This window comes from Gallus gallus, chromosome 2 (assembly GCF_016699485.2).
Source record: "Gallus gallus isolate bGalGal1 chromosome 2, bGalGal1.mat.broiler.GRCg7b, whole genome shotgun sequence".
In the NCBI taxonomy this organism is placed as follows: Eukaryota; Metazoa; Chordata; class Aves; order Galliformes; family Phasianidae; genus Gallus; species Gallus gallus.
This window is the reverse complement of record NC_052533.1, coordinates 89,632,412-89,651,284: the sequence shown is the minus strand read 5'-3', so window position 1 is coordinate 89,651,284 and position 18,873 is coordinate 89,632,412. Positions and strand designations below refer to the sequence as shown.

General features: G+C 40.2%; 1 protein-coding gene across 1 annotated transcript in view; it reads left to right on the top strand.

The window, feature by feature from the left end:
- CARMIL1 (capping protein regulator and myosin 1 linker 1) overlaps positions 1-18,873 on the top strand; it is a 174,210-nt gene that overhangs the window by 56,829 nt on the left and 98,508 nt on the right. The window contains exons 3-5 of the mRNA NM_001397969.1: positions 12,156-12,206; positions 15,756-15,815; positions 18,060-18,181. Of these exons, the coding sequence (NP_001384898.1) occupies positions 12,156-12,206; positions 15,756-15,815; positions 18,060-18,181 (233 nt within the window). The remainder of the gene's footprint in view (positions 1-12,155; positions 12,207-15,755; positions 15,816-18,059; positions 18,182-18,873) is intronic.

Below are 18,873 nucleotides of genomic sequence, written 5' to 3'. Positions count from 1 at the left end.
CATCACTATCTGATGACCTTACTTTTTCAAGGCTGCTAAACCTGTTCTGTTGATAGGACCCATTAGAGAATTGCAGCACTGCTCCTTTGCACGGTTCCTGGAATCCTGTGATCTTAGGCTTTGGCCCTTTTGAAGGGAGTGCTGTCAATTACCAGTGCTTCTAGAAAGCTTTTATTCAGCATGTATTTATAGTGAGATTATTGTTACACCAGGGTCATATCATATTGTGAACATTGGGAAGAATGTTGTGGTTTTGTATCCTAGCTAATTTTTTGCAATTCAGAAGCTTCGTGGAATTAAGTGGCTTGTGCCATGAGGGGTCAATGACATACTTTGAAAGCTCTTAATTGTTTTTGTGGGACTCCAGGAAAACTGAAGCAAACCCTTTGTTACTGTTTTGTATTTTAATGGTCTTCAGACTTTTTAGTAATGACAGCCACAGACACTCCATTTCCACAACTCCAGCAAGGGCTGTGAGACCAGTTGAAGTTACCGCTCTGGTAACAGTGTTCTTAGATGGAGGGCTGCAATCTTTGTTATGCAAAAGGTGGATATAGAGGTGGCACATTAAGTTAAAATCCTGGTATCAGGCATCTTTTCTTCAAAGGATTGCATCTATTTGCTCCTGGCGTCTGTGTTTTTTAATCTGGACCTCAATCACATGTATGTACGCTAATTGCCTCTAAAGTGGGAGTGGCTTTAAGAATCTACCAAAAAAGTGGCCTTCTACGCCAACTCAGTGTATACGATATGATCTCTGTCTGAGACAGAAGATCTCTTAGAAGATCTCTCTTTCTTTTTATTAAATTATGACCCAAGGGGAGAAATGGTGATGTAGACAAATGGAACGATCACAGGACCCTGACATAAGAAACAGAAGGCGGAACAAGGTTGTGAGGTTTTCCTCTCAATGTTTCTGTTGTGGTAGAAGGTCTTGGGTTACAGACATCACTGATGGTCTTCTCTGAGTAACGCAGTTAATAGTCCCGTAATAGGAGTGTTTGTGTGTGAGCCGAGTTCAAACCTTCCTTGTATCTGGTGTTGTGTTGGGTACAGTTTCCTGTGAAGCTGCTAACAGGACTGTGGCTCAACCACTCGCGGTGTGTTTGAAGGCTTACCTGTGTAATTCAAAGACTTCTGAAGTGATTTTTTTTTTTTAAGTTCTATTTTTATTTGTACAAAATTTGTCTTGATACACGAATCGAAGCTCGACAAAAAATAAATCATTTAGAATAAGAGGCAACAAAATATCTTGAGGAGAGATAAAGAAAAAAAGTGACATGAAATGTCATGGCTTACATGCATTGATCAGCAATTTAGACAGCTTGATTGCACCGTCGTTTCCTTTCTGACTCGTTTGAGAAGATGAGAAAATTGACAGAATCAAGGTAAGTTTAAGTAATTGATGGATGGTGTGTAACTCCAGCAATAGCTGATCAATGTTATTGTGAACTTTGTTGGGCTAAGGATAATAGACACGTTGGAAGCAAATTTAGCTAAGCTGGTGTGTGCCACTTAGTGCCTTTCTTTATAACTGATGTAAACTTAAACTTGCAACAAAAACTTTGCTTGTGAGATCTTGCACTGTCTAAACTGAGTTTAAAAATCCCACCTGGAGATAAAGTGTGACAAGAACAGACATTGGTAGCAAATGAATGTATGCTAAAGATTGAATGGTGGCAATTGTGGGTTTTGTTTTTTCTTTTTTAAGAGAAGACATTTCCACGTTGCTATGAAATATTGTTACCAACAATATTGGTTTTGGTTTTGCAGTTAAAAAACCCCATTCACCAGCATTGAGAATCAAAGAAACCACAACTTGAGGAGGGGAAAAAAAAAAAAAAAAAGAAATAACAGCAATGCTTATTTGATATGGTTCAAAGGTCTCTTAAGTATTTATTTTTTTCCAACTTATACTGCCTTTAAAGCAGCAGTTTTATGTATATATATATATACATGCATATAGAAATGGGTCTCCCTCTATCTCTGTAATGAGCTGATGGCCTTTGGGGATATTTTTATTTTTCTTTACCACCACTGGCTCAGTGAACAGCTTACCTGAAGAATAAAGTAAAGGCACTGGTTGTAAGCGTGTAAATTTGTGTAGATGGCAGAGATGAAAAATCAAAGCATTGAAAATACAGTATGAAGAATTCTGTCAGTGAAGGGTTGAATTTGATTTGAATGCTTCCCAACTTTATTAAAAGCAATACAAGTCCAGTGGTAGGAGAGTCAGTGTTTTTAGCCATCTTATTGAATATGCAGTGAAAACAGACCTAGGGATCCCGTCTTTGAAGTTTTAAATATCCTGGCTTCTTAGAGTTTTGTCTGTCTGAATTATCTCTGTTTTCATCATTAGTGGAGCTGTGTCAGTACAATAGTGCGATGCTTGGAAAAACACAAGCCTAGAATGGGCAGGCTATGAACTGGGTCAGGATGCATTGTCGGTTATGTTGTCTTCTTCCAGGAAACCTTAAGTTTCCTAGCTTGTATCTCAAAAAAACAGGATGACTTCAAGTAGTGCAGAGCTCACTCTTGCCTGGAAGGCCACAGGTGGGAGTTCTTATGTGGTTAGCTCACCTAGAGCCCCATGTTCCTGTGGCTCTACTGCTGCTGGTACCCAACTATTGTTTTGGGGCTGTATGCAAATACTATGGAGAGGTCAGCAGAGGAGCTGAAGGAGTTGCGGACCTGATGGAGGAGGCTCAGTGAGGAACAATCAAAGGCCTGGCTGGCTGGAGAGTAGGGGCAGCAGGTTGCTTGTGAAACTGCTGCCTGGAAAGGGCACAAGCTGTTCTCAGGTTTATCTGCTATTTCAGCAGTCTGTACCGCCTCCGTAGCAAAAATTAAGAGTCTGCAAATCGAAGAGTGTGTAAATCATGATTCTAGATAAAATGATAAAGCCCAGAAGGATTTAATTCTCCTTACACTTTACTCGCTTGTATTGACAAGTTGAGTCTGTGGCTTAAGGTTGCAGTAGTGAACTGTCTTTTAAAATCAGTGTAGCTCTCTCTGTGTTTGAGACTCTTGTGTAGCAGTTATGAAAGGAACAATGATTACGAGCCATCAAGAATGTGGCTCATTGCTTACAAAACCAAGATTGGCCCACGGGAGTGTTCCGAGAGACTGTTTGAATTAGAAGACTTTTGCATCAGAACCTCATGCAGGCTTTTTTCTCATTTTTACAGATGCAAAGGTAGTTTGCAAACTAGTAGTGCCCTCTGACTCTTCACTGATTATTTTTGAGGATAACAAGTGCAACATGTTATGCTTCTAAGGTCAAAGAACAGAACTGTTTGTTGCTTTTGTATTTGATGTATAGCAGTTTTTAATTTTTAGAGTGGTTTCTGCTGGCTCTGGAAGTTTGATCCCTATTTAGCTTGTAGAAATTTATGTTCTTCCTGGATAAATAGGGATATTTTTTTGCTACATGCATTTTATCAGGTTGATATACTCTGTAAGGATCTCTGTGAATATAACAGTGGTAATATTAGTGTGACATTTCAGAAAGAATCCTCACAAAACTGGAAAGCATTAAAATGTCTTTAATATTGGGAACGTATTCACATCATATTAACAATAATCAGCTTTATATAATTGACATCGTGTGACTTATAGAAGAGTACATATAATAATAACAAGCTACCAATAGTTACTTGGTGGTTTCTGCCCCGTCTGTGCAACCAGTGCTGCTTAAGCACTCAGCATAGTGTGAGCGTTAGGACTGGGGTGAAACTGCAAGTACTTCTTACAGAATGTTGAAGGCAAAGTTGCTGTTGTGGAATGTGGCAATTCCTGAATTTCCATCTAGCTGGGAGACAGGTGCAATCAGCTGTGTCACCATCAGAATCAGCAAAGCTGGCCCAGCCTCCAGGTTTCTTGCTTATGGATTTCTCAAGAACTGTATGCGGAGCAGCAGCAGGTGGATGCAGTGCAAACGGGACAATCCGTCTGCCTGGTGCAGAATTTCCTAAGAAATTCTCCTGTCTGACAACATGCCTGTGTGATGGGATTGGTCCTATGACAGGAGTGGGGCCATTGCTCACACCTTGTTTTTATGGCTGCTATGGCTGCAAGGGTGAAGTGTCAGACAAGGGAGCTTTTGTGTTGTTTTATTTTTTTCCCAGGAAAAGCTACTTACCCACCAGCTTAGCTACTGGGTTGAGTGGTCAGCACTGGTTAAGCAATGTCTCAACCATCTTCGGTTCCCAGCAGATAAAAAATAAGCTGCAAGACCTATGGGAAAGGAGTTGCACAAGGGGATGGCAATAGGCAGGTAGGTAACCTGCTAGTTTTGCCTTCCCTGTGGAACGAAAGGGAGTAGTTCCTTCTCTTCTTCCCATTTCTGGAAGGTATGTTTAAGCTCTAAAATAAACAATTTCTTTAGCAGAGGGGAAATGTGACACCGTAGGAATAAAATAGCTGTAAAAAAGATTTTCTTATAAAATGTGAAAGAGTTTAACAAAAATCCAGGTTTAGGGATTGGAAGTATGGCAGTGGCTTTTAAAGGCTTTTCAATAACCACGTGGCTGGTTGTAGCATTAAGCACCATTCCTCCCTTGAAAGGCTGACAGTTTTAAGGTACCAATACATAAAAAGATAGATTTGCAGCACACCCCAGATAATAAAGAATGGAGTGGATGTCAATGCAACGTTAGTGCCAACGTGCGCTTTTTATTTTACAGATGATAGAGATGGAAAAAGGGTTCTGTGGAGAAGTAAAAGGAGGAAAAGGAAACTGGTATACTACTACTACTTCTCTGAAAGGGTGGTCAGGCACTGGAATGGGCTGCCCAGAGAGGTGGTGGAGTCACCGAGCCTGGTGGTGTTTAAAGAGCGTTTGGATGTTGTGTTGAGGGACATGGTTTAGCGAGAACCATTGGTAAAGGGCGAATGGTTGGACTGGATGATCCTGTGGGTCTTTTCCAACCTTAGCGATTCTATGATTCTATACTTGATGCCTGCATTGAGGCTGCTGAGGTGATACTGAGGTGCCGATCTTCAGCAATCCCCTCTGGAGCTACTTGGGAGGAGGATGTTGTCTTTCACTCATAACATTGGTTACTTTAGGAAAGAGCTGTCTTGGCTTGGAGGTTTTCATAACTCTCCACCCGTTGGTTTTGTTTGGTATGACAGTTTGCCTAGGGCATGCAGTGGGCGAAGATATGTTCCTGCAGATTTATTAAACAGATGTCTTTCACTGGCTCTTAATTCTTGGTGTTGTCCAAGACTGAGGTTATTGAGACTGTGGTTTGTGGCAGTGAGTACTGTGGAAAATTGTTTTACCGTGCTTGTTTGTTTTATTTGGGGGAAATGTAGTTTACAATCTAACTAGATCTTAGCTTACAATCTAAAATACATTTTAATATTAAGTGGAGCTAAGTGCACTTCACTAAATGAATCTTCATTTAATTGTTGATAAGTAAAAGCAAGTACCAGTGATCGTGGAAGAGTTTCTTATGAAGCACTTGCGTTGTGGATAATATTATTTTCCTGTCCCTGAAGTTTTTTCTTTCTCTTGTTTTCTGATGCTTAAAGTTTTGCTTGGAGGTGGTGTCTAGCTTGCTTACAAAGCCATCAACCCTCTCCCCAAAGAACACACTGTTTGCAAAATATTTCATCTGGCGTTTCTAAATGACGAAGTTAAAGAAGATAAGAATAAAAGTACTAAAGTGGCCAAATCTATTTCCAGCTGCCTCCGCAAAGAAACAGCATCATACGCAGCCCATCAAACTGCTTCCAGTTTTATCTGCTGTCCATTAACCCAGAAAGAAGCTCAGGATGGGAAGAGGGAAGGTGTGTAGATCTTTGCATTCTTCAGTCCCTTGTATCTTCAGAGGCTTAAGCCAAAAGCAGTTGCTCGAAAGTGTACAAGGAAACTTACTATTGATGCCAAGAATAGGTATTGTTGGGATTTTTCTAAAAGTGTGCCTCACCTGCTCTTTTTATAATGGAGAGAAGTGGTACAAGAACAAAAAACTGTTACACAGAGGATGCTGGAGTTTGGGTTCTTTCAAGTTACAAGACCAAATGTTTTTGACCTACAGTTTGCTACAGTGATTCTGGTACTGTGCTTTGTAACATGGATCTGGCATTTAGTCTGTACTGTCTGTGTACAGAGGTGAGCGAAAGTGGGAAATATAGTGAGATATAGATGCAGTCACACAAACGTGCTAGTGAGCTATTTATACCTAACAATGACACAGAGGAGGAAAATCCCTTTTGGATTATATGCCTCATTGGTAAGTTAAAAAGTAATGTATGTTATTCCCCTTTCTCTGTGCCAGCTGTGAAATGCCACTGCTTTCTGTTTCCTGTTTTCCTGAATCAGAGCAGACTTAAATAATGTAATAGTTAGGTCTTCAGGTGGTTCATGCTCTACAGCGCTGTTGTTTTTTGGTGTTTGGTGGGAATCATGTAGTGGTGAGAAGAATAGTGAGATTTTGTAGGCTGAAGAGGATTGCCATGGCTTGAGTGCTCTGTTGGGCATCTCTCAGAACACTGAAAATCCGTGCCATGGCTGGTGTGAGCAGCTCTGTGGTTAGTGAAAATGAGAGGATAAGATACAAAACTCTTGAGCTCTCCAAGTCCAGGGAGTCCAGCCTGCCCCAGTTGACCACATCCCAACCTGCTTCAGTGCAGGGGCTGCCCTCCAAGTGCCACAGGTGATCTCTTCCTGAAGATGAGCACCCTCTGCAGCAGTTACACATTGCAGGCAGGATTATATAGCAAGTGCATGTATTTATTCTTACTCCAAGTGTTAAAAAAGCACAATGTGATTCATGAACCCTCTACAAATGGTTCTCAGAGCTAGAATGCTGCCCAAAGGTGAAAGTAGTGGAGTTACACCTGTTGGAGGAGGTAATGAACCAAACTTGTAGGTGGGAGATTTTGTTTTAATTTAATTACTCCAAGCTTCTTTTTCTAGCTTTGCCACTATCTGTATCCATGACTTTGTTTCTGTCAGCTTTGAAATAAGGACACTTCTTAACTGTTTTTATTGCCTGTGAAGTAGAAACGTTTCTGAATATCGGAACAGCTCGACGATAGCAAAGTAAGCATCCCTGTTAAAAGGTTCTGCTAAATTTAGCCTGAAAGGTACATTTGAATGAAGAACTCCACTGTGCCATCTTGTGGTGTTCCCTGTCCCGTTCGACAAATTAATTTGAAACTTGCTTCTTTTTTCTTGAAGCATGGTAGATTTATTACCAGCCGTTCTGACATCTGACCCCACTTTTTGGTGAAACAGCATTTCAACTAACAGCTCCTTTCCATAAAGTCCTTTGCTGTACAGAAGTATGGATAGGAACAAAACCATTGGGTCATGGCAGATCAAGCCTGAGTTGGAAGGGATCCGTATGTGTCATCAATTCCTGCTCCTAGATGACACTTTAAAAGTAGCCGAGACCAAATGGTCAGAGTCAAATTTGGCCTGAATTTGCCTCAGAGCAGTGTGGGTGGGTGATGGTGGTGCTGCCGAGAGCCTTGCAGTCAGCTTCCAGCCAGTGCTCTGCAGAGAAACCCATTGTGTGCCTAAGGATGCCACTTCCAAGTAGCACGCTGTTTGTGGTGAGCCTGAACTAATAGCCCTCTAGAAGGACCTGCAGGGTGTCAGCTGACGTCTTCCAACGGGGCAGTTACAGAATGACAGAACTGTGGGGACTGGAAGGGACCTCTGGAGTTCATCTAGTCCAATTGCCCTCAAAAAAGTTCAGTGCTTTTAGCACAGACTGCCTCACTCGAAACTAGCTCCGGCCTCTCTAGTGCTCGAAAAGGCCTTTTATCTGATCGAAGTCGGTCACTTCGAGACAGAGGCATGTACAAAAGCAGACATGCAATACAGGAAATGAACTGTCTGTCCTGGAGGGACTGAAAGAGACTGGATGGCCTAACGCGTATTGATTCATCCGCCTTTTAACAAAACAAAAACTGTACTAATGCTGCCAATTTACCTCATGTTATTACGCATGCATTAGATATTGAACCAGTAGTAGTAATGGAATGCTTATGATAGAGATCATAGAGCAACTAGTAAGCATGGAAACTGGGAGAAAAAAGAAAGGCATATATAATGATTAAAAATAATGATGATATAACCACAAGGTATGTTAAAAAGACACAACTAACTCTCTTCAAGGAATTCTCTAAACAATAGCTTTCTAAATAACAAAAGCTATCACAAATACTTCTTTCCTCAAGTAAATTATGAAGGAAGAGACTGAAGCAGTTTGAGGCTAACAAAATGGCAAATATTAAGGGGAAATGGAATGGGAAGGATCAGACAGTGTATTTTAAAAGGTAAAACTGTAACATTTAATCAAAAATATATATTTTTTTCAGATATCTCTATCAATCAGTTTTCAGCAAGACAAACACTTTTGACTAATATATTTATATATATTTGGTTTTTCAGCAAAGGGCAGTTTCCAAACGTGCTAATGAATGGGGTGAGCATCATGCACCCCCTCATGGCCAGTGAAGTGCTGGGGCTGTTTCGTGTTGTTTTGTTTCATATCAAAAGCCTGTGTGTGATCACTGTGTACATCATCAGTGCGTTTTCCAGAACTCTTTATTCCAAGGCATTCAGAAAAGGGTAGTGTTTTGTATAAGATTTGTTTCATTTGCTTGGAATTTGAAACTACTTTAAATATAGATGAGGTTGATGGAGCTGCTGTGGCCTGCATGGCAAAACAGATGCATTAGGGCAACTAACGACCTTCCAAAGACTGATGGAGTTGTTAACCCACTGCTAACCCAGTGCAGCCCTGGTAATTAAACATCCAATGATGGGAATGGGTGACAGGCTGGTATTTGACAATAAATCACAAAAGCATCTGTATATTTGTCTTGTGTACTCACAGAGGATCTGAGTTTGAAGTTTATTTACTGAAGGGAATTACTTATTCTGGTAAATAGAACATGGTCTTCTAGCTTGTGAATCTCTGCAGAAATAATTTCCAAGATATGTTGTTGATGAATATAGCCAGATTATTTTTCAAATTTTAACTTTTTGCATATACATTGAATGGTGTAGTGAATGTTATGGAATTAAGAACGCTAAAAACATGGAGAAATCATGAACTTGTGGGTATCTGTGTGTGGATACAAGTCATTTAACATTCCAGTGATAATACTGCTTTGTGCTTGCAAAAAGGTAGAGTAGGAAGGTAGGCTGAAATGGCTGTACAGTGAATATACTTCCCCTTTGTTGACCCATTCACACAGGAGAATATGTGGGTACGTGTACGTGCTTTGCTCCCTGTCACATCAGTTACTTGTAAGTCTTGGTATGCAGGTGTATTAAAGGGACAATCTCTTTACACCACGTGCATTTATTTTCTGGTGGGATTTTTTCATGTTATTAATGATTGAACACCACTTGTAACCAAACAAAATCACAGAAGCATAGGAGTTGCATGGAATCTCTGGAGATCATTTGGACCAACCCCCTGCAGGTTCCCTAGAATGGGAGGCACATATGAAGGCAGTTACAGAGGAATGAGATTGCAGCTTGGAGGGCTGAACATGTGGATGCTTTCTTATCTCAAAGTAACGTGGGTTACACATCATGCCTGGTCAGTGTTTCTGGTGTGTTCTAAGCAAGGGCACACTTTGTACAGAGCTGTTGCTGGAAGTATCAGAAAAGAGACTGAATTTTTACACAGGTAGATATAGTGGTAGCACAGTAGGGGAAGGCTTTAATCTAAAAGAAGGGGGATTTAGGTTAGGTATTAGGTGGAAATTCTTTATGTAGGGGTAGTGAGGCATTGGCACAGCTGCCCAGAGAAGCTGTGGTGCCCATCCCTGGAGGCGCTCAAGGCAAGGTTGGATGGGGCCCTGGGCAGCTGAGCTGGTGGGGGGCAGCCCTGCCCATTGAGGGGGGTGAGGCTGGGTGGGCTTTGAGAGCCCTTCCAACGCAAACCGTTCTGTCATTCTGTGATTTGTTCCTCTGAGCATCTGGCTTTTGGTATGACTTTGACCAAGACATTCTTTCTTCTATACTTAAGGTGCCCCAAGTGTAAAATAAGCATAAGAGAAGCAAAATCCTATTAGTAAAAAGCTTGAGAACTGCCAGAGAGTAGTTAGGGGCTACCTTTTGCTTTTTATTTTCTTTATACAAAGAAATTAAAAACTCCAGGAAATCTAGAATCTAGCTGTTCATAGAATCCAGCACTTCTAGATATTTCAGAAAGCCCTTGACAGTAGTGCAATTAAGCACACATTTATTATTCATGTCAGAGGAATGCGCAGAGACCTGAGACTTCCTTCACAAAATAACACTGGCTCTTAAATGGGGTCTTGAACTGTGAGAGTGAGAACACCTCTGGTGCCTCTGCCTTTGGCGTCGGTGTAGTATTTCACAGGGGAAGGCAAAGGAGGTGATAGGTTCTTTTTAAGTAGCCCGTGATACGTGTTTTGTTGCCCTTGCAAACAGTATCAGTGACGCAGAGCATTATCCACAGCAAAATGGGTTAGCCGGTACCTTGATAGCCATTATTTGTTTATAAGCTGTGCCCATACCAAGGAGAAAAAGAGGGCCCTGGATATTGTTACCGTTCTCAGCTTATCAAGCAAGTCTGGGCTGGTTTTGGAGTAGAGGCTCCCGTTTCTGGACGTGGGCAAGAACACAGACATTAAAATGCAGATGCTGCATAACATTTTGAAAAGAAAGAAAAAGCAAACATGGAATGAGCTAGAGAGGATCCTGTCAGAGGTCAGGATACATATTCATGGATTGTAGCAGCTGAAATTGTGATGAATGCCAAGGTTCCTCTTGGTCAATTCTAGCATTTTTGAAAGAAAGGCTAGGCCTGTTGTCAAGATGGAACATTGACTTTGCAGAGATAGTTGACTTTTGTCTCTGTCTGACTGTAAAAATCCAGCTCCTATTTGCTTGTGACAGTCCTGACTATGAAAATTGAAGAAAACTTTGTGTGGATGTGTGTGTAGTGGTTTTTGTTCTTTTTTGGGTTTGTTTTTTTGTAAAGATGTATTGCTAAAAAATCATATATTTATAGGATGAATGTGGAGTATCAGCTTATAGCAGCTTTCTGAATGTAAATCCATTCCTTAAGGCACGTGGATGCTTCAGTTTTGTTAGCATTGGCAGGATCACTCCTGGAGCACTGGGACATCCAGCACGTGGGGATATGCTCTGATATCTCTGTTGGGACACCCTTTTCCAACATAACTGTGTTCCAGCCTTCTGGTTACCTGGTTTGCACTTCTCTTACTTGCAGTGCTTGCTTTTACTGTAATCATGTTAAAGAGACCCTTTGTAAGCAGCACTGTGGGGTGAGGCTGAGGGCTTAATCCTCCACAGAGGATCCCAGGAGAGTTGTGTGCAAATATTATGGGCAGCTATGTTTGAATCTGGATTTGAAAACTGGATTCACTTTTTTTTTTGGCTGGAAAAAACTATGGCCAGTGGTAACATATTCCCCAGGCAGGTAAATCAGAAGCACTACTGTAGTTCTGGAAAGTGATTCATTGCTTTTACAGGGCTTGAGATCTGCGAGCAGATTGCGCTACTGGAAATTGAAGTGATTCTTCTATATATCATTGCATTTGATTTGGCAGTGACGTTCAAAATCTTTCAGTACCGTTGTGCTTTCTCCCTGGACTCGCTGTTCTCACTAATCTAATCACGTTTTCCCATTGTCCTTGCCAGAGAAGAAAAACAGTTGGTGTCACTGCAAAATCTTTGCGTTGTTACTCTAGAAACACACCACGTGTATCTAAAGAAATTGTTTACTTGTATTCTCTTATATGACTAATACTATCAAGCTTCTATTGCATATTTCAGTCATGTTTAAGTACATCATGTGTTCCTGTTAAAACTTTTTATCCTCGCTTCTCTTTAAAATGTGGCTAGGATTGCTATTAGATGTTCTCGAGAGACTGATGAAATAAATTTCTTCCACTTCGATGCCACACTAAGTAGTTTACAGATGACCAGATTGCAGCAGTCTATTCGCCCTGCTGTACTGGATCAGAGCCCAGTTTTGCTGCCTTCAGTATATGACAGCAAAGGGAATTGTCACGCTCACTGCTGAAGACTTTTTCACTCTGGTTCCAGGATTTTTGTTGAAGGGATTATTTAATTGTATTCCTGATAAGTATTTCTTACTTTTCTTTTTCTTTTTTTTCCACAGGTGCTGGCATCATGTCGGGCATTTCTTTTAACATCTCGCATTCCCACCAAGGTAAAGCTACTATGTTTCTACAACCATTCTGTATTTTAGATATAAATGTGAGTTGCATAAATTTAGCACATTTTAGTTAGACTTGTGCATCTGTTTAAAAGTGTCATAATGAATGGCATGCTACATAGTGTTAAGTTTCTTAAAATGATGCTTCCATCGGTATCTGCCCTAAATGAGTTCAGCACTTTATGTAAACTCTGTGAGAAGAATTTTAACTTGTAGAAATGCAGGTGGGTAAAGAATTAAGCTGGAAATACCAACATGAAGAACTGCAATATGAGCCCTATGACCTTTATAATGAGACAGTTTATGTCTAAATAAGTTAACTGACAGTACGTCCTGTAGAGTTTCTAGTCTCAAATAGGAATATAGTTGATGTGGAAACAGAAATTATAATGTTTTTATTAAATTCCACTGCTTTCTAATGATTTTTTTAATGGGGATTACAGTTCAGTTTGGAAAGCATCTTGACTACCTGCCTCACCAAAGATACCGAATTATTATTATTCCTGGAACAATTTGTAATGATTGTAACAGAGAAAGCTTCTTTCCATGTGATTTATAATGGCTTACCTGGAAGATTGTCTCTTGTCCCATTTGTAATCAGTGAATATAAATTCGACGTGTTCTGTTTTGTTGTATTTTACATATCTATGCAGCTCTGTATTTGTGTATTTGCACGTGTGTGTGTGCATAAGTATGTGTGTATGTAAGTATGCTTAATAGGAAAAAAAAGTTGCATCAATAAATGTAAATACTGTTATTTTCAGTTATGGTTACTGGTAAATGTGACCAGTCCTTGTTTATTGTTTAAGGAACAGATCAGGTGTGAAAGCCTGCTGAAATTTATTTCCCTCTGTGGATCACCCCACCCCTGTAGCATGGGTGTCTTCGGTTGTCTCTTGGGTTTTGGATCGCAGTGATTTATGGCCTGGTTTTGAGATGGAGTTTGGTGACTGGTGGCATGGCAACAGAGCCATGATGAACAATTCAAATGTCAGCGTGACAGCAGTATGAGGAGCAGTGTTGGTGGTGACCCTATTAAATAATACATAACAAAGCCATCATAATTCACAAGAAAGCCTGTGAAGGCTCAGTCTACAGACACCTTTTTTTAATTTTTCTTTTATCTTTTTAAATTACTTAGTTGAAGAACTCAATTATGTTTTCATGAAAATCTAAAGTACACACTCTGGATTCATAAAGTTGTGACTTAAGTGGTAATAAATAGAAGAAAGGTGATCAGAAGAAACTGTCTGCTCATGATCTATGTCAAAACTAAATTTAGTATGTATCAACAGTTATTAGGATGGTTGAAACTAAGTGGTGCAAACTGGAAGACAGGAGGTTCTGTCTACACACCAGGTAGCACAACTGTGAGGATGACCAAGCACTGTTACAGGCTGCCCAGAGGCTGTGGAGTCTGTTCGTTGGAGATCTCCAGATGCTGCCTGGCCATGGGCCTGGGCACCCTGCTCTGGGTGGCCCTGCTGGAGCAGGGCTGAGATCTGATGGGCCCAGTATGGCTCTGAAAATGCTTTTGTAGGAGAACTAACAGAACTTGCTGAATTTTCTAAGGTCTATAATATTTTCAGAAGCTGCTCAGCTGCTTTCTGAGCCTGAGAGCTTCCTCATAGCTAGCACACAGCCATTACTAGCATAGACATACAGCAAAGACACCCTGTTACTCCAAAGCACTGTTGCACGATTGAGCGTGCTCAGAGATGGCTGATATTGAGTGACTTGCTGCTAAATCTGATTGCAAGCTTCACCTTTTCTTAAACACTGCTGGTGAGCCCTGTTTAATCTACTAAGCGAGGATGGAAGCTTAAGGGAATGAAGGCTCACTAAGTGTAATATCCACTTAAATGAATATCCTTAGAGCACGGATATTACTGTGCTTTATGCTGTGGCCCAGTCAGTTCATTTCCACTAATCTAGATGGATTAATGGGGAAAGGAAGAGCAACACTCAATGCCTACTAACTCTTGCTACAGTCTATATAAAATATAGTTGCAATGTTGGTAGAAGTTGGATGTGTCATAGGCCCACAATATTTATAAAGCATATTTCTAATGCCAGCTTTCAGCAAGTTTTGATTGAAAAAACTGAAAACTGTGATGTCAGCCATTTTTTTTAACTATAGGTTCCCTAAGTGAGATACACTCATAGACTTTTAAAAGAGTTTTTTTTTTTTATGTTAGAATCTTAGATAAATAAGGTTATGCATTGTAAAAATCTATAAAAAGGAGTATTTCATAATTTCAGACAGATATTTTGTAGAATGTATTCTATGGTTTTGCTGCAAAGCAAGGACTGTAGTGATTGTATGATGACCACACTTTCTGGCATTTGCTAGTTCTAGTCAAGAAGACTTCTGCAGAATAAACGTGTGAGGTGAGATCTGTGTAAGCTGTTCTCAGGTGCAGAAGCATATTTTTGATTCTGTGTGTGTGCACATAGGTTTGCACATTAGCAAAAACAGAACCTTAAATTTGGTTCTTAAATAATTTGCAAATTATGAAGGATTTCAGTCATAGAGACCTTTCCTTAGCATTTTGTTGTGACCTGGGTAAATAAGTGTCAAATGCTCTGATATGTTTAATTGTTTAATTTAATTAGCATTGGAGAGAAAGTGCCTTTGTTGCATGCTGTTTGTTAGTTAGCTGGAAAGTACCCTGACAGTTAAACTAGGATAACATGAATTGCAGGGGACTTAATGTACACCATTAAAGCAAGCTGTGCAGTTACAATGGTTTTAATGACAAATAAAAGGAAACGACCGTGCTGATGTCTTACCCTATAGTATTGATTCAGTTGAAGTGGTTTATTGCTTTCTGTGTATCTGAGCTGCCAAGATATGTTTGTCCATGTGGTTGTGAAATCAGGTCTTGGCAAACTCCCTATAACCTTAGATTTGCCCTCTGGGCAGGGACATTCCTGCCTCTACCTCTTCCAAGGTCCGTTTGGATTAAATACCTTCACCCTTCTTGCATATCCTGTCTGCTCTCTGGATAACTCAGTCAGGAAAAAACAACGTATTATTTCCTGTCAAACTTCTAGATGCTCTACAGTGATCTTGAGCATTATGCATGTATATATATATGTACGGTATGTGCATGTGTCCCTTTAGCTTCTCTGCAGAAAAAGAAATTGTATCTGTCATCAGTGTAACTAATGAAAGAATAACGTATGATGCTGTAAGTATTTTACTGAACGATTATTCAGTCACAAGAATTATTCAGTAGGATATTGTATGAACGGTGTTGCTTTTTATAATAATTTTTTTGTCAGAAAATTTGTTAGAAGTTTGTGTGCTTGCAGTAAATGCCCAATGTGATATCCCTTTAACCTCTAATGACCGAAGCAAACATGTCCTCTAAGTGCAAAATGTCAACAAATATTAACGAATACTTAATGTCAATTACAAAAACAATGTAAAACAATAGTAGCCCTGCTCAAGATTTTTTTTACCTCATTTGAAAGTATCAGTGCTTTTTATACAAGACAATGTTTGTACTGATGTGGCACTTTCTTTTTTTACTGCAGTTAGAACTAACTTTCAGCTACTTGGAGATCCAAGGAGTAACTTCCTGTAAGCCAGGTCAGGTGAGTGCTTTCAGAGATCAGATTGTGACACGCTGACACCACTATAGATAAAAGGTACTTGTGTGCTCAGTGCTAAATCTGTTCCAGCCAAGGAGGTTGTACTCTACTGCGTAGGTGTCTCCATCTGGTGAGCACACCGCACATCTGAATTCTTAGGTTCATGCTGATTGTAAAGTCTGCCAACAGTGATAAGAATTTAGAGTCCATTTTCAGAATCTGTTGTGCAGGTGGGGTAAGAAATACTGCTTTTTCATAGCTCAGTTGGAGCAGAACAAGTTCTAGTTTTTCTCATGTGTATCTTTTCTCAGAAATGATAGAACAAGTGGCGGCTGGTATTGTAATCGTCACTATGCAAGCTTGAATAGCTTTTGTGGTATACACCTTTGTGATGAAACTGAAAGCTACTGCTTACATTGCAGACAGAAACTACACTTGATGCCTACTCTATGTATTATTCTATATATAACTCAAAATATAAATGACAGCTGGTTATGTGCCCCAAAAAAAAGTGAATGTCAAAGAGAAGATAATAGAAAGAACAATGCCTTTAATATATTGTTCATTCATAAGATGAGTATGTTGATGAGATTTGACAGTCCAACTGTATCAAAGACTGTATGTGTTTCGGATATATTTGGCTTCTAAAGAGTTGAAAATGTAGGAACATCTAGCACTTTATTTGAACTCTAAAAAGCTCTCTTTGTATTTAACATTACATTTTCAACCTGGCTTTTGAAGCTCTCTTTAAAGGGGAAAGAAGTCAAGATGTTTACTTTTCTAAATGGGAGACATTCAGTAAACTATGTATGGTTTTGTGGCCTTATTTATTTCAGATAACAAAAGGCTATGGTAGCTAAAGGTAATCATAATTGGTCAATCACTGTAGCAGGTTTTATGAGAAAAGGTCCTGATTCTCAGCAGCCTCATTTTGCATACAGTTTTCCTAAAGCATTTTGCAAGGTTTTGCATGTTTACATCCACTTGTATTATAACACAGCTTATAACTGAAGGCAGGTAAAATCCACGATGGTTCCTTGCAGGGCGAATAGTAGTGTTACAGCTTTCCTGCAAACATGGTGTTATCTTCTTGGTATCTGAAGGTCTTATTCTCATGCTAGGCATATCCCACAAAGCCATGAAATACTTCCAACTCTAACATAACATTGGACAGAATGATAGAGGAAATGATGTGGCAGTATTGGCAGTGAGGGAACACATTTGGAGTTTGTCCACTGGTTCATCTTCCGTGAGTGACAGCAACTCTCTGAAAGGAGTTGCATTAGTGCCAAAAGGTGTGAAGATTCTTTGTGCTTTTGGGATACTGCAGCCTCTTCTGGAGTTTTCCTGATGACAGCCCTAGACGTGAGCTGGGAACTGGAAGAGAGAATTCCAGGATCTATTTTCAATAAAAAATTAATTTATCTTGTGTATTGCACAGTGTCCCCTCTCAGATGAAGACAGAAGTGTGTAGAGACAATGATAGTGTTAGGAGCAGGCTTCTTACCCTGTTTATGCTGTATCTATCTAAAAACAAATAGACACAGACTTTTTGGAGAAGGCAGAAGTATTTCATGGCTTCCTGCGATGCAGCCAAGAGCAGCAGCACACTTGATGAGTCATTCATACAGTAATCCAGTGTGATTCTGAACATTCATATATAGCAGAGACCAGTAGTAGGTGGCTTTATTTCTCCCCTAGTTGAAGCATGTATTCCCCAGAGAGTGAGCGGTTACGTTAGCTCAGTTACTGCCTCACTTAAAATTAGACATTGCATTACCCTAATGTTTTCTTACATAGCATGGATCAAAGCATGAGAGCTTTTCCAGAGAATTGCAGCCCTTAAAAACTTTTACTTTTTACTTGATGAAGCAGGCCCTGTTTGCTCAATAGTTTCCTGTCAGGCCGCACTCACTTCTCCTGGTGTTCTGGGAAGTGTTTCAAAACAGGACAATAGTGTGAAAAGTTCTTGGTGCTGGAAGTGCTAACTGAGGTCATGATCCTTGGAAGCCTTTATTCCCGTGGGAAGCAGGGCACTGTTAGGAAAAGCAAAGTTTGAGAATGCAGTTCTGGCACATTTAAGAACTTCAGAAGCTCTACCAGGAACACTGTCGTGTCATCTATTAAAGATTAGCAGATCCATGCTGGCATGCGAAGCATTCAGTTGGCATTCACAGTGCTGACCTTTTTCAGTGGATATGAATGAGATGACACCCAGTCCCTGCCCTCATGTCCTCTTGCTTACAGCTGGTTATGGAAACTGAGAAATGCAGCATCTCCATGAAGATGGCGTCCTCGGAGGATGTGAATGAGGTGCTGGCACACATTGGAACCTGCCTCAGGAAGATATTCCCTGGACTCTCTCCAGTGTAAGTGTCTCATGGGGCAACTGTAGCCTGAGTAGATTGTGTGTAAGGGTGACAAGCCACTGCTTTTTGTCCTTACATCAGGAAGAGACACCTTGAGGAGGCAAGCACTGAGCCTTTATCTAGGCCTTCTGAGGGATATGGCAGAACCATGAGGCAGTGTAGACAGCTAGGGCATGCTCTGTGGGGTCAAAAGAGGCTTTGTTTTTAAGAGTCGATACAGGTAATTGAGAGTCTTAAGTTTTCATTTTTCCTTATATTGCCTCTCCAACCTCAGATACAGATTAATTTGTAGCTTTTTGTTTTAGTTTATTCCCTTCTTCATAAACAGCTGTGACATTCAGTATTCTTCAGTAGGTTTTGTTCTGTGGTGTTTTGTTCTTTTTCATGGAGGGGAAAGGTCCTGTTTACTTTGAATTTTTGAATTGCTGAAATGTTTCACACAGCTGGGAGTCTTGCTCTTCAGTGCTGAGCCCTGGGCATTGTCATATGCTTTCCATGGAGTAACTGCCTCCTTGAATCATACATCTGTTTTTCTAGGTTTCTTCCCCTTCCTTCTGCATTGTTTTCACCTTCTGTTTGTTGTTTGTGTGATTTTATTGTTAATTTTTGTGCTGTTCTCTGCCTCTGAATTTTATCATCTTGCATATTTTTATTTTCATCTCTTTGCCCTTGCCTTCATCCCTTTCTACAAG